At 42.8% G+C, this 13,119-nt stretch overlaps 2 protein-coding genes across 3 annotated transcripts; one reads left to right on the top strand and one right to left on the bottom strand.

Moving 5' to 3' along the window:
• The first annotated feature begins 2,349 nt into the window (after positions 1-2,349).
• On the top strand, positions 2,350-6,042 carry LOC133912142 (serine/threonine-protein phosphatase PP1). Of its 2 annotated transcripts, XR_009908760.1 has the most exons (5): positions 2,350-2,729; positions 4,052-4,611; positions 4,702-4,925; positions 5,474-5,490; positions 5,568-6,042. XR_009908760.1 is itself a non-coding variant. In XM_062354732.1 (4 exons), the coding sequence occupies exons 1-3, from the start codon at positions 2,519-2,521 to the stop codon at positions 4,888-4,890; spliced, it is 960 nt and encodes a 319-aa protein (XP_062210716.1). In that variant the 5' UTR covers positions 2,353-2,518; the 3' UTR covers positions 4,891-4,925; positions 5,568-6,042. The 2 variants fall into 2 exon arrangements, 1 of the variants encoding a protein (XP_062210716.1); XM_062354732.1 differs by lacking the exon at positions 5,474-5,490 and having other exon boundaries at positions 2,353-2,729.
• A 406-nt stretch (positions 6,043-6,448) lies between these two features.
• LOC133912141 (uncharacterized) lies at positions 6,449-10,071 on the bottom strand. The gene is made up of 15 exons (XM_062354731.1): positions 9,882-10,071; positions 9,660-9,747; positions 9,508-9,530; positions 9,308-9,382; positions 9,178-9,231; positions 9,006-9,083; positions 8,808-8,876; positions 8,585-8,737; positions 8,333-8,501; positions 7,986-8,026; positions 7,545-7,634; positions 7,361-7,465; positions 7,091-7,261; positions 6,867-6,976; positions 6,449-6,789 (listed from the first exon to the last, which is right to left on the bottom strand). Exons 1-15 carry the CDS (start codon positions 9,915-9,917, stop codon positions 6,714-6,716), a joined length of 1,338 nt encoding a protein of 445 aa, XP_062210715.1. The 5' UTR covers positions 9,918-10,071; the 3' UTR covers positions 6,449-6,713.
• Positions 10,072-13,119: the final 3,048 nt, after the last annotated feature.

Consider the following 13,119-nt stretch of genomic DNA (forward strand, 5'->3'; position numbering starts at 1 on the left):
CATGGCGCCTTCCCGCCGGGTTCATCTCCGCGAGGTACGAAAAGACTAAGTCCCGGAAGAGGGCGCTCGGGGCCACGAATAGTGGTCCCCGAGTACCCGAGTTTCCCGATGATCTGCGAAGACCAAGTGACCGGGAAGAGAGTGCTCGGGGTCATAAATAGTGGCCCCCGAGCACCCCAGTCCCCCGACGACCAGAAAAGCCGAGTACCGGGAAGGGTGTGCTCAGGGCTGCAAACAGTCGGTCGGTCGTTCACGCTCCGACGTCGGTCGTGGCCAGAGCGCTGTTAGGGATGACACCATGTGCGTCGACTCGAGGATGACGAAGCGGGCGAGGACCATGATGATCATAGCAACGGCCGTGGCCATGGGGAGCGTGGTGACTGCGACGGCCGAGGAAGGCGCTTGGGCGGTGATGTCGCGTGTGGTCCAGATCCTAGAGAAGAGCATATGCCAGTGTCGTTACGGGTAAGTCCCAATTGTCCATGGCGCTTACCGATCGACTGATGGAGGCCTTCGTGCCTCCTATTCTTCTCCTTCTGTCCTTTGTCAAACTTTGTAGAGCGTGACTGATAACGTGTTGAATTCAATAGGATTGCAATGTAAAAGTAGACAAACAAATGAATTGAACTATTCTTTCCATTGATGATTGATAAATGTTTATATACAAGATGAGAGGGTGTCCATTCGGGAGACAATCCTCCCGAATGGACATCTGTTGCCAAACGGTGAGGAAACCACCGGCAGTTGGTCACATTAGTTTTTAACAATTTCTTATTTTGTGTGTGCGTGTGTAAGATCTGCAAGGAAACCTCCTCCACCTATGGTTGTCATCTACTGCGTGTTTGTGATGTCTATTGGTCTACAAAGTGGTCATATCTTCTACACAACTATAGCTTTTAAGGTACTGCTTCCTAGCGCTTGGTTGATTTTCCACACAACATCCTCGGAGGCGGTGTATGGTGTGAAACAACTTCAACTTTCATGGGATTGGGTTGGCAATGTCCATAGTTCTATGGCATTACCGTTGATAGTTTACTTAATAGTTATCTTATGACGGTCTTGTCAATAGACTAATTTACTGCATGAAAACCAATATTTTTCCTCATTGAGGAATGGAAAGTAACATATTGTATGGATGCATTTATCTAAAGTAGCTTTCAATATAGGACTATATTTGGTAGAGCTTCAACCCCTAGCTTCATATTAGATCTTATGTTTATAGGTTAAGACCTAGCGGTTTAAGTCTCTAAAACAAAAATAGTTCACCTAAATATCCTTGGTGTATCAACAACTCTAGTTCTAGGAATTCCTAAAACCAAGAGTATCTAGTTTTAAAAATTCTTAGAGCTGAAGCTTTACCAAATAGACTCTAGATATGTAGAAAAGAGTTTCTTAGAAAAACAGTTAGTCCCATGTCTTGTGGCTTATGACTAACAAGTCACCTATTGAAATCCTGAAAAATCATGATAGGAAAAATCAACACAAATATACCTAAGTCTGTGGCTTATCTATACTCCTATAAAATAAACGAGTTATAGCATATCTAAATGATCTTCATCATCCAACGAGTTGATCAAACGATCATCGTATAAAGTTGGTCCCGTTACTCCTTCCAAAAATACTTTCAATCTCCCTACCCATAAATCAAAGAATTAACAATGATTGTGCTATCTTTTTGGCAACCATTCATGTGTGTTTTTAAAAAGTCCGATATGCAAATATCTCTTTTTATGTTATATTATTTTAGTTCTTCGTATTGCTATATTTTGGATCACGTGTGTGAAACACGTGTGCAGTTACTAGTGGAAATCAAATGCTCTTGTGCCAGGGACTGAAGGAGATAATTCCTGTGTGCCGTTGAATGTTAACGAAATTCTCAATTTGCTATTGAAAAATCATGATCCTTTATATACCACAAATTTAGTTTTTTCATCTTCTAAGTGTCATTGCTGTCATAACGAAAGTGACCGTCCGTTATGACGATGGTGGCATATTGAGAAAAATATGATAGTATAAAAAGATCATATTTTTTTCTCAGTGGACAATTAAGAAGGTCATTAATATTCAGTGACACATAGTAAATTATCTCCTGAAGGCACCATTCACCCACCAGTGAGCTATCAAGCATTCTATGCCCCATTGGAGCAACTGCAGGAAGAAGCACAAGTGAATAGAATAAAGAGGGACCAAGACGGAAATGGATCAGCAGAGCAGGGGAAATTCGGAAAAAGGAAGTAGAGTAGAGGAGGGAGGTCCCGGCGTGTCCGCTACATCGGAGTTGCAGACCCACAAGGGGCAGGGCAGGCCACCACGCACGCGTCGACGACACACTACCGAGAAAAAAAAAACGATTTACTAAACACAAGAACCGAAACAGACCAGGCGAGTTTATCTACCTATCCGCGGCCCGCTCGCCCAATCTCTCTCCTCCCTCCGCCCGCGCCCGCATCCTTCCCGACGCGCCGCCCGAAACCCTAACTCCACCGATCTATCTCTCCAGCCCAGCCCGGGGGAGGGGATGGCGGCGGCGGCGGGAGGGCAGGGCGGCGGCATGGACGCCGCGCTCCTCGACGACATCATCCGCCGCCTGCTCGAGGTGCGGACCGCGCGCCCGGGGAAGCAGGTGCAGCTCTCCGAGTCGGAGATCCGCCAGCTCTGCACCGTCTCCCGCGACATCTTCCTCAGCCAGCCCAACCTGCTCGAGCTCGAGGCACCCATCAAGATCTGCGGTGCGTCGCCTCCCTCTCCTGCCGCCATCTCGCCCCTCCCTCTCTCCCGCTTCCGTTCGTGGGGGGTAGATCTGGTTTGGTCGCGCGGCCGGTGGGGAAAGCTTGCGTCCTGCGGGATTCTGGCGAACGCGTCTCTATGTGGCGGTAGTAAACGTGGGCTTGTAGCATCAATCTGGGTTCTGGATTTAGTGATTCTGGTTTCTCTGGGTGATGGATGTGAGGGCGTTAAATATTGATTTATGCTCAAGAGTTTCAATTTGAATATGTATATATGCGATTACCATGCTGGTTAGGTATTTGCAACGGAAGCAATTCGGCAGCAGAAAAAAGTGCAAACATGAAAGCATAAAAATCAGCCGTAAATATGGGAAAGGGCATGAGGGCTAAGAAAGGTTTCGTTCTAATTGGTTGATTCCGATTGCTGATTACCCTCGTAATATTGTTTGGCAATTTATTACCAATATTATTATATGTTTAGAACAGCTTCTATGAACTGCTGGTATTATCTGAAGTTCTGCTAGATAAGTATATGATATATATCTTGCCTGAATGATAGACCACATCTCATTAGCTATCGCGGACATGAATGCATCAAGATGAAGTTATTTTCTTTTGGGATACCAGTTCAGCTTACTTTATAACTCACCTACCATATCACTGCTGTCTCAATTTGAATGATTATTGATCCTAGACTAGCCTTGATAAGGTCGTCCAGTCTCTAGTAGCTTGTGGGCAATCTTAGCAGCAGCTGGTTCCGAACCTTCTCTATGTTCGGAATCACGAATTCTGAACCTCGCACTGGTATGTTTGTACCTTCCCTATATTTGCGAATTCCTACTGAAGCTCGGGGTTGGCTATGCTCTCGATTGTGTACTATAGTGGCTCATAAGGAACTCCACTCCATTATCTGTGTATAAAGCATCGTTACCTACACCATGGTAGTGATATTGTGCTCAAAGAAGCTGTTTTGTGGCTCCTCTTTGTGTGGTTATATTCCACCCATGTAACAAATGCTTATGGTGCATGTTTTTGTATGGGTCTTTAAAATAGTGAAGTAGTTTTACTGCGATATGATCTAGCAAGCATGTGTTCATTTGCAACACTAGTTACTAAAATACCAGTTGTTTCCTGATTTACTGAATTGTTAGTCTTTCGTCCCATATTTTTCTCATATTGTTGTTCCTCACCTCATATAATCTGTTAAACGTTTCTGTTTGTACGAGTGCATGCTTGGGATTATGAATGTGCAATTAACCCTTAGTCTTTGTTGAATTGCTTTCGTATTAGCATCTAACTGTATTCTCTCATTATTTGGTATCCAGGTGACATCCATGGTCAATACAGTGATCTTTTAAGGCTTTTTGAATATGGAGGATTTCCTCCAGAAGCCAATTATCTATTCTTAGGTGATTATGTTGATCGAGGCAAACAAAGTTTGGAGACTATATGCCTTCTTCTCGCGTACAAAATCAAGAATCCAGAGAATTTTTTTCTTCTGAGAGGCAATCATGAATGTGCTTCAATAAACAGAATATATGGATTTTATGATGAATGCAAGCGCCGATTTAATGTGCGGCTATGGAAGGTCTTCACCGAATGTTTTAACTGTCTCCCTGTGGCTGCTCTAATCGATGATAAAATATTATGCATGCATGGTGGACTCTCTCCCGATCTAACACACTTGGATGAGATAAAGAACTTGCCGCGACCAACTGATGTACCGGATACAGGTCTACTATGTGACCTTCTTTGGTCAGATCCGGGAAAAGATGCTCAAGGGTGGGGCATGAATGATAGGGGGGTCTCATATACTTTTGGTGCTGACAAAGTTTCAGAATTCCTGCAAAAGCATGACCTTGATCTTATTTGCCGGGCTCACCAGGTAGTACCATAGTATTTTTGTGCGACTTATATATCTATCATTTTCCAGTCAATTAATGACTTAAGGTGTTTATGTTTCATGTTATGTCAGGTTGTTGAGGATGGGTATGAATTCTTTGCTGACAGACAGCTTGTCACCATATTCTCGGCTCCCAATTATTGCGGCGAATTTGACAATGCTGGTGCGATGATGAGTGTTGATGAAACTTTGATGTGTTCTTTCCAAATTCTCAAACCTGCCGAGAGAAAAAACAAATTTATGGCGTCAAACAAAATGTGACATGGTGATGCCTTTCCACTTCCAGTGTGTCTGAGGTTGGTTGCCCCAGTTTCAGTATCTTGTCCTACTATTAAACATGCTTTTGTTGAATCACAGTACTTGTGCATTAGTCAAATGTTTGCTGTCTATCCATTTTGCACTTGTAAATGTCATACATGTCTGATTTATCTGCTTGAAGTTTGATCTTATATGTATCCCCGCTACAAGTGAAATTAATTCTGTAAGAATAACAGGTGTTTGTATGCAAGTAGTTTTTAGCTTCTTACATTTACACTGGGGCTCCACCCAGTGACAAATAACAACTTGGTTCTCCACAATACTTTTTATCATAATTTTACCTAAGTGCCAAAAGTCTAGTATGTCATCTGGATCAAAGCAACTGAAATTTGTTATTTACTCGATCAAAGATGTTAACCATCTAGGAATATAAAAACAGGGACCAATTTTGGGAGGAAATATTGATTTTAACAAACCTAAATCATACATTTTTGCAATTATTTAGCTACTTTATAATTTATAATGTTCACTAGTCTTGTTAGGCTGATGTTCCCAGCCTCACAAATGTTCTGTTTCCGAATTGCAGTCAAGACTGTCTACTAGGTATACTACGTGGGAGCCAATAAATCATCATTGGTAACTTACCTTATTTTAGCTCATGACATTATATTCTTATGTAGGCTTTCTTCTGTGGATGCATTAAGACATCAGTGTGCCGGCGCTAGGCTTGAAGGCAGCATTGGGGCCATTTCTACCAGAGAAACCAAATAATATCATACCTAACTGTTCGTCTGGAACTTACTCTTCATGGCAAGTGCCTGATTTTTTTTTCCTTTCTTGTTACCGCGTGTGAAACTATCTTGTAGTTGTAGATATATTGATTATGGAAGGATGAAGTTGCCAAATTGACCTGAGGCGATTTCCATATCCAGCCAGGAATTATTCTGAATATCAAGGAGTTTCTGTTTGGAAGTTCAACTATTTAAAAGCAGTTGTATTAGTTGTATGGAGGTAAGGACTAAGCCAAGGCCGTGTTTTCTGGCGCTTGTAATCAGTTGTATGGAGGTAAGGACCAGCTTAACTGCCAACTGGGTGCATCGTGAGCTTTAACTGTCGTTATGGGATTCAAATATGCTCATTTTTGTTATGGTGTTACATGTGCTCCTCTGCTTTTGCCTAGATATATGTGCTACCTGTTATGCAATGACAGTACTGCCTGACCAGCCCATCCATTGCCTTGACCCAACTCAGAAAAACTTGATAATAGGTTCCATGCACCACGCAATTGGCTTTTTTCTGCACTCTGGCAGAGATGTGGACGGTACGGAATATCCTCTTTGCGTTAGTCCTACCATATTGTCCAGCACTCCAGCAATAGTCAATCACTCTACCTCGATAAAAAAAACGAGATTGGTAGTTCTCTAAGGTGTGATGCGTACTGACAATCGAACTTGAATCAATTCGCGTCTGCACTACCTCCTCTAAGAGGATGGGCCCTGAGAGAAGTTTTCCATCATGCGAATCGGGACAACTGGGCATGAGCTGATAAACATGCAAAAAATAAAAAGAAACCCTCCATCGATCTGACTGTTTTCTTTTGTACTTGCTCCCAATTTACAAAATATTTCAGTGTGGGAACCCGGTATACAGCAGTATGGTACAGGTACAACAATGCTGATGGAACTCTACAAACGAACAGTGCGGGGCGCATCTTGTGAAGGGCATGTTCGAAATTAACAAATGCACAATGCATATCAGTGAACCATTGGTGAAGTCTGTGCAGTGTCCCTGCCTCAGTAATACTGGACCGCCTTTCGCAAAAAATATCACTGTATTGTTGCATACGTTTCTTGTTTCATTTTCGTTAGGTTGCTCTCTATGTCTCTTAATACAGGCCTGTATCTGCACGAGACGACAATGATTTAATTTCACGGAGCAAAGTGAGCTCAGGGGCAGATAAGCAAAGGCAGCATACTTACAGGCGTGTGAGGTTACTCCGTGCTTGGACTGCTTTTCTAAGCTCAGCCGAAAGTTTCATTATTTCTGCCGACAACCCCTCAGATCTGCCCTGTTCTTTGATAAGCTGATCCTATAAGAATGAAAGTATATATGTTACGGTAACTGATGACATGATTTTTAGCTAGAATTGACTATAGCTCATAACTAACACAAAAAGAAAATACCAAAAGCTCCAGTGATTAACCTTTAGAGAAAGATTTTCAGTGACCAATTCTGGAGGGTTTGAGATACTGTTCTCATTCTGCCCATCTGATTGGATACTGATGTTGCTTACTTTCAGAAGGCTAGCTTGCTCAAGTCTTAGTTTCTCCAAGTGGGAACGGAGCTCTTCATTTTGCTTCAAACAACCTTTAACCTGGAAATTTCAATTAAGTGAACAGGGATGCAGGTTTCTTCCATAGAGTTTTGTGTAACATCTCTATGCAGGAAATGGCCAAGAACGCCAATAGCACACCTGGTTTTCCCATTGCATTGTAACATCCATGGCTTCTTGGTAAGAAGTAGACAAGGCTGAGTTTTCCTCAAACAGCTTTTCTATTTCTGATGATTGAGAATCAATCTGTCCAACACAATAAAAACTTAATCCACCACTAGGAGACTTATTCAATTCAAAAGAAAGGTAAGACGACATCAAGCACCTCCATTAGCAGCTTTTGACGGCTTCCCTCTAGCCTCTCAACCATCAAAGCCATGTCATGCAATTGGTTTTCAAGTTTTTCCCTATCTTGCTGTCATAACGAAAAATTGGGTCAGTAGCTTGGTACAGTTTGCGCAAAGAGTTTAGCATAGCTAAAAGAATACTGTGAACAAACAATACTACAGGTGCAAGGAGCTGTTCTAATCACCCTAGTAATTTTTTTTTTGAGTTTTGACAAAGCCATCAGGATGGCAGGTGCTCAACCATCCAGCTTACCAGCTATCACGCATAATCTCAATTCTCAAGTTTACCTTGAGTCCTTGATGAATATGGGCATAGTAAGTTATAGGCACCATACCAGAACATGGGGCAATGCAATATAAATGTAGAAAGCTTAGATTCCGGCAAAATTAACAGGCTTAAATTTTGTTAAATACATTACCATCGAAAATGCCTTGCGCGCAGAAAACTCAGAAGCGTCCTCTGCATGGAAGGAAAAACACTCAATTCAAGGCATAGAATCAATGCAAAGATTATATCCTGAGATGCTCATCAAGTGTGTGCTTAATTTTGAACACCACAAGATAAAGAACTACCTTGGCACGTAGCTAAAATACCACTAAAAAACAGAAAGTGTGAAGTAATGAAAGACACTGCAGAATGATAAACATGGAAGAAAGCACCTATGCCAATAACTAGCGTGAAGTTACATGTTTACTTGGAACACATGGATTGTACTTCCAGACATTATAAAATACAGAATACCATAAACATATGTATCATCCACACCTGTAGCTTTCTTTGTCAACACAGTAATTTGGTCTTCCAACTGTTGCTTTTCAGCCTCCAGAGAAGCAATACGGGATTGTTCTTCAGCTAGTTTTTGTTGCTCATGTTGCCTTAGCAGGGACTCTTCAGCTAATTTTTGTTCCTCCTGTTGCCTTAGCAGTGACTCTTGCTGTATTTGTCATTTTAGATGTAAACATTAGAAAGAATGAAAAAAAAATATAACACTCAAGAAGAAGGTTTAAATAATCCAACCTTTAGCTGAGCCTGTAAATCTTGTATCTCCTTTTCCATGGCAAGAGTTTCCTCATTCGATGTTCCCATTGGATATCCACTATAAGAGTTGCCCATTACTTGCTGCTGTAGGGTATTTAGCTGTGCTCTCAAGGATGCAGAGTCTTCTTCTGCCTGTGAGGTACAAGATTATTAGATTAGCACAGTGATGGTACTGCTGATAAGTGCCAAATTTCAGAAATACCCTATACTGCTCCTCTTCTGCCTCCTTCAGCCGTTTCTTCATGCTCCTGAGTTGAGCTAGAGCATCCTCCTACTTAGCATACCAGGTTGAAGAGATAATGAGATTTCAGCATTCATGATTAGAAAATCAGAACACATGACAGCTTAAATGCAATAAGAAACAAGTGCTTAATAACAATAAGAAACAAGTGCTTAATACCTTAGCAACAACTGCAGCATCTTTCTCCAAGGAAATGTCGTTCAGAGTTTTTTTCAAGGTGGGCACTACATTGCGCTCCTGCAAGTAATAAAACAAGTCACAAAGGATGAAGTGCAGGAAAAATCTAGGTGCATTGACTTCACTAGCTAACAATGTACTCTACGAAACTTACGAGATCGCTCAAGCGGTTAACCAGGGCATCCTTCTCCACTTCCTTCTCGGCAATCTGGCAAAGATAAGCAATGTTAGGATCTACCCATCCTAGAGTAACTATACCGTGAATCCAACTGGATACAAAGTACCTTGGACAACATCATTTGATTTTCCCTCTCCAGTTCCGCATACCCATTTTCAAGCTCTTTAACTCGAGCAAGAAGCTAGCATTCAGACAAAAGCCTAGTTATTATGTATACTAATTTAAGATCGTTCAAAGATCAAATGCGTGTCAATAGCACAGTATAAACTGCTTTTTTTATATATAAAAAAACATTGCTAAACTGACCTCTGCTCCGGCTCTTTGGTTTCCTAACGGATCATCACCGTCGTTACAGGGGGAAAAAAACATAGCCCAAGATCAGCACCGAAGCGAAGCAAATTAAGAGAGGATCCCAATGGATAGTCCCAGATGGGGAAGGGAGAGAAGAATCTACCAACCGTAGGGGTCGATGTGGGACGCCGCTGCCGGCGTGACGTGGTGCTGCTGCATCCTCTCGGCGGCCCTCTTCTGCCGGATCTCCTCCAGCTGCCACAAACACGCAACAGAGGCGACATGATTGGGACCTCGAACCTCAGGAGCTGGTATTAGAGGGACGCGGATCTGCACGCCCTTCCATCTCCAAACCGGGGGGGGGGGGGGTAAGGGAGGAGGAAGCGTACGGTGCGGCGGCCACGCGAGGCGTGGTTGGCCTCCATCCCGGCGGCGGCTGATCGATCGGTCGACCGATTCGGGAGCTCCGGATTGGAGGAGGCCGGAGCGGCCTGGTTCCCCTCGGTTCTCCGATGCCGCGGGCGAGGCGAGGGAGCCGGGAGAGGACGAGGCGAAGGAAGCCAACCGAAATCTGAGGCCGAGGGTGGGTTAGCCGACGGGCTGGCCCATATCCTGCGGGCACTCGTGGGCCTGTGCAGTGGCCGGACCGACCAACAACACCTAACGGGCCAGCCACTCAAGTGACCGCTTTTTTTATTTTTTTATTAAAAATTTAAATAAATAGATTCCCTATAGAAACAATTATAAATTAGACACTTGTAACCCCTAAGAGGGCTGTAGCACTCTGAGAGGGTAGTTGGACCAGCTAACCGCCCCCTGGGAGGGCGGGAGGACTAATCACCCCCTCAGAGGGCGGCAAGGGGGCTAACCGCCCTCCCCTCTGAGGGGGCGGTAATTGCTTTTTTCCCCAAAAATTACCAAATTTTGTGTATTTTATCAAATAATAAAATAGGGTTTTAAAAAAAATTGGAATTAAAATTTGGAGTAGGTTATGTAATAGTCGGAGAATAAAAAATCAGTAATTAGCACTCGCAGCATATTACGTGGGTATGCGGTGCGAGCGACGACAAACATAGTATTAAAAATAGGGTGAAAATATTATATAAGACTGTAACCATGACGACATGACGAGGAAACGAAGGTGGCATGTACGTTTCACACTAAGACCTACTTATTAGTGCGTCGATCTTAATCATAACATGCCTTAGGGAGTGGAAGTATGTCGGGTTACATTATATACTCTTTATTGAGTGCATCTAGGATATTTTTCCTTTTGGAGGGCATCGGGACCTGCTACCTTAGCATGGCGGGCTCTCTCCCGCTTCCTTGCCCTCTTAGCCTCTCGAGCCTGAGACACGGTATGGTCGTGCGCCGCCTTCTTCATGCACTCTTCTTCCTACCGCTTGAGGCGAAGTTCCTCTTGTTGTTGCTCGTGCTCCTGACGTGCGTACGCTTCCCTTCTCCACCTCATGTTCATGTCGACCCACTGCTTCTGTTCCTTATTTTGCTCATTGTCGAGCCATTGAATAAAATCATAGAGCGGTGGAGAGGACTGAACAAATAGAACAAGATGAGCGGTAAGTAAAATAGGGTGCGAAATCGGCAGAGATGTGACTGATATCTGTTATTATACCGGTCGATACTCATATGTTGCATGTTGAGGCTTGTCATATTCGTAGTTGGCACAAATGAAGAAGCGCAGCACATATGTGTATGAGATGTCCTACGGCTCGCGGAGCCTGCAAAGGTCACCACAGAAGCACATTGGTGGTTTGATACCTTGAGGTAAGGTAGTCCCCTATGTTTCTTTGGTGGGTTTAGTGGAGCTGAGGAAGACATTGCACTTAAGAGATCTGAGAAATGAGTGGTGCATCAACGTAAGGAGGTTCGGTTATTTATGGTTGGGGGAGGCAAGAGCATTGGATTCGTTTTTGAAGAAAATAGTTAGTGCAAGGGCTCAGATGGTGGCAGGAGCATTGGATTCCATCTTGAAGAATGGGGAAGTTGTGTCATTGATGATGGTCAGAGATTCCACATTTATTGATACCTGTGTTGTCATTTATTGTGTGATAAAAGCTGTCTAGTGTTGTCAATTCTTATCTAAAGCCTGCGCAAGGAGGCATGTGTTGTCATGTCATAGTTAAAGTTCAGTAGTGTGGTCACTTCGTGATTACAGTTACACTCCCAACAGAGTAAGCGAGGTGCAGGACACTGAACCTGTGCTCCACAGTCCTCTCTTGATTTGCGTGATGCATGTGGGCCTTCTTAGTGGCTTTCTCCATGTACTCACATAGCATCCGTTCGTAAAGCATACGATTGTCCTCCATTACATTCTTAGCAGTTGCATACCGATCAATAAAATACTTACACGAAAGCAAACCCTAGTGGTAGGACTTGGTTGTTACCGTCGACCCCAATTGCAGACAATATCTGCCCTTTATACTTCCCAGTCAGGAATGTTCCATTTAGTCATATGATGGGTTGACAATATTGAAATGCTTTGGTAGTTGTGACAAATGCAAAGAAAGCACGCTGCAACACTCTTCAATGATGCTAGGGATGTTCTCCCCTTCATCAGACACCCATCGGTTGCAGCTCTGGAATATCACCAATATTTTCCCTGGACCTGACATTAACCTGCTCTGATTCATCTTCCACTGCCTCACTTGGTCCTGCTACTGCTTCCGCAAAGTTCACCTCAGTTTGATCTTTCAGGTACGCCTCAGCTAACAAAACCAGAGGCAGGCCACGTTCACAAGATATATCTATATACTGCCTCCAAGTTGATGTGGCTTCGATGAGAACAAGCTCACCAAAGTATCCATGACTAGCACGGCTGAGGACAACTTTCAGCTTCAGCTCATGTTGCTGCGGATCCAGTTGAAAAAACTGCATGAGCTATTTGCACACACCCACAATGGTCCTCTCATTAGCTTTACTAAGACCCTTTATGACATGACGAAATCCAGACAGATCTACACCATTAGGACCGTACCTAATTTCATCCTCACCATAATATATCTGAAAAATTAATTTATCTGCCCTCCCTGAAAACACTCGCAAACATAACCAATGTTGAGACCAACAAACTATATTTCTCATTATCGGATAAAATAATTTACCGACACCGATTCATACATAACAATAGGTTTTCAATAATAGTCCTAACCAAACTAACCTAGAAATATCACTCTATACAATCTACGTTTACTACCTATTGTACCGTGTGCAAATTAAACGCTAACATTTTCTAAATGCTATATCCTAGGTTCGCATATTATTATATAGTGCTACCTCCTATGTCGCACAGTACAACCCTAAAATTATTATTTTATAAAATCTACATTTCCAAACCTAATATAGTAAAAATAATATTCTATATTTCACTACTATCATACAATGTTCTAAGTAAATTTGATAATTTCCTACTAAACATAGAATTTTCTAAACCATAGGTCATACATGTCTAAAACCTATGTCATATAGTACTACTGCACTAATTAACAACAATACAAAGAAAAAAAGGACTTACCGGAAAGTGTTAGTGGTTTTTGTTCCGTAGTTTGTTTCAGCAGCTGTCAATAGCTGGTTCATGCCCTTAGTGGTTAGTAGTTGCCAGGAGCATCA

The sequence above is a fragment of the Phragmites australis genome, chromosome 3 (assembly GCF_958298935.1).
Source record: "Phragmites australis chromosome 3, lpPhrAust1.1, whole genome shotgun sequence".
NCBI lineage: Eukaryota > Viridiplantae > Streptophyta > Magnoliopsida > Poales > Poaceae > Phragmites > Phragmites australis.

Excerpts from the sequence above, each read along its gene's own strand:
- LOC133912142 (XM_062354732.1), top strand. The coding sequence starts at position 2,519 with ATGGCGGCGGCGGCGGGAGGGCAGGGCGGCGGCATGGACGCCGCGCTC. Across the intron at positions 2,730-4,051 it reads GGCACCCATCAAGATCTGCG|GTGACATCCATGGTCAATAC; the intron begins GTGCGTCGCCTC and ends TTTGGTATCCAG. Across the intron at positions 4,612-4,701 it reads TTATTTGCCGGGCTCACCAG|GTTGTTGAGGATGGGTATGA; the intron begins GTAGTACCATAG and ends ATGTTATGTCAG.
- LOC133912141 (XM_062354731.1), bottom strand. The coding sequence starts at position 9,917 with ATGGAGGCCAACCACGCCTCGCGTGGCCGCCGCACC. Across the intron at positions 7,635-7,985 it reads CGCGCAAGGCATTTTCGATG|CAAGATAGGGAAAAACTTGA; the intron begins GTAATGTATTTA and ends TCGTTATGACAG. Across the intron at positions 7,466-7,544 it reads GTCAAAAGCTGCTAATGGAG|ATTGATTCTCAATCATCAGA; the intron begins GTGCTTGATGTC and ends TGTGTTGGACAG.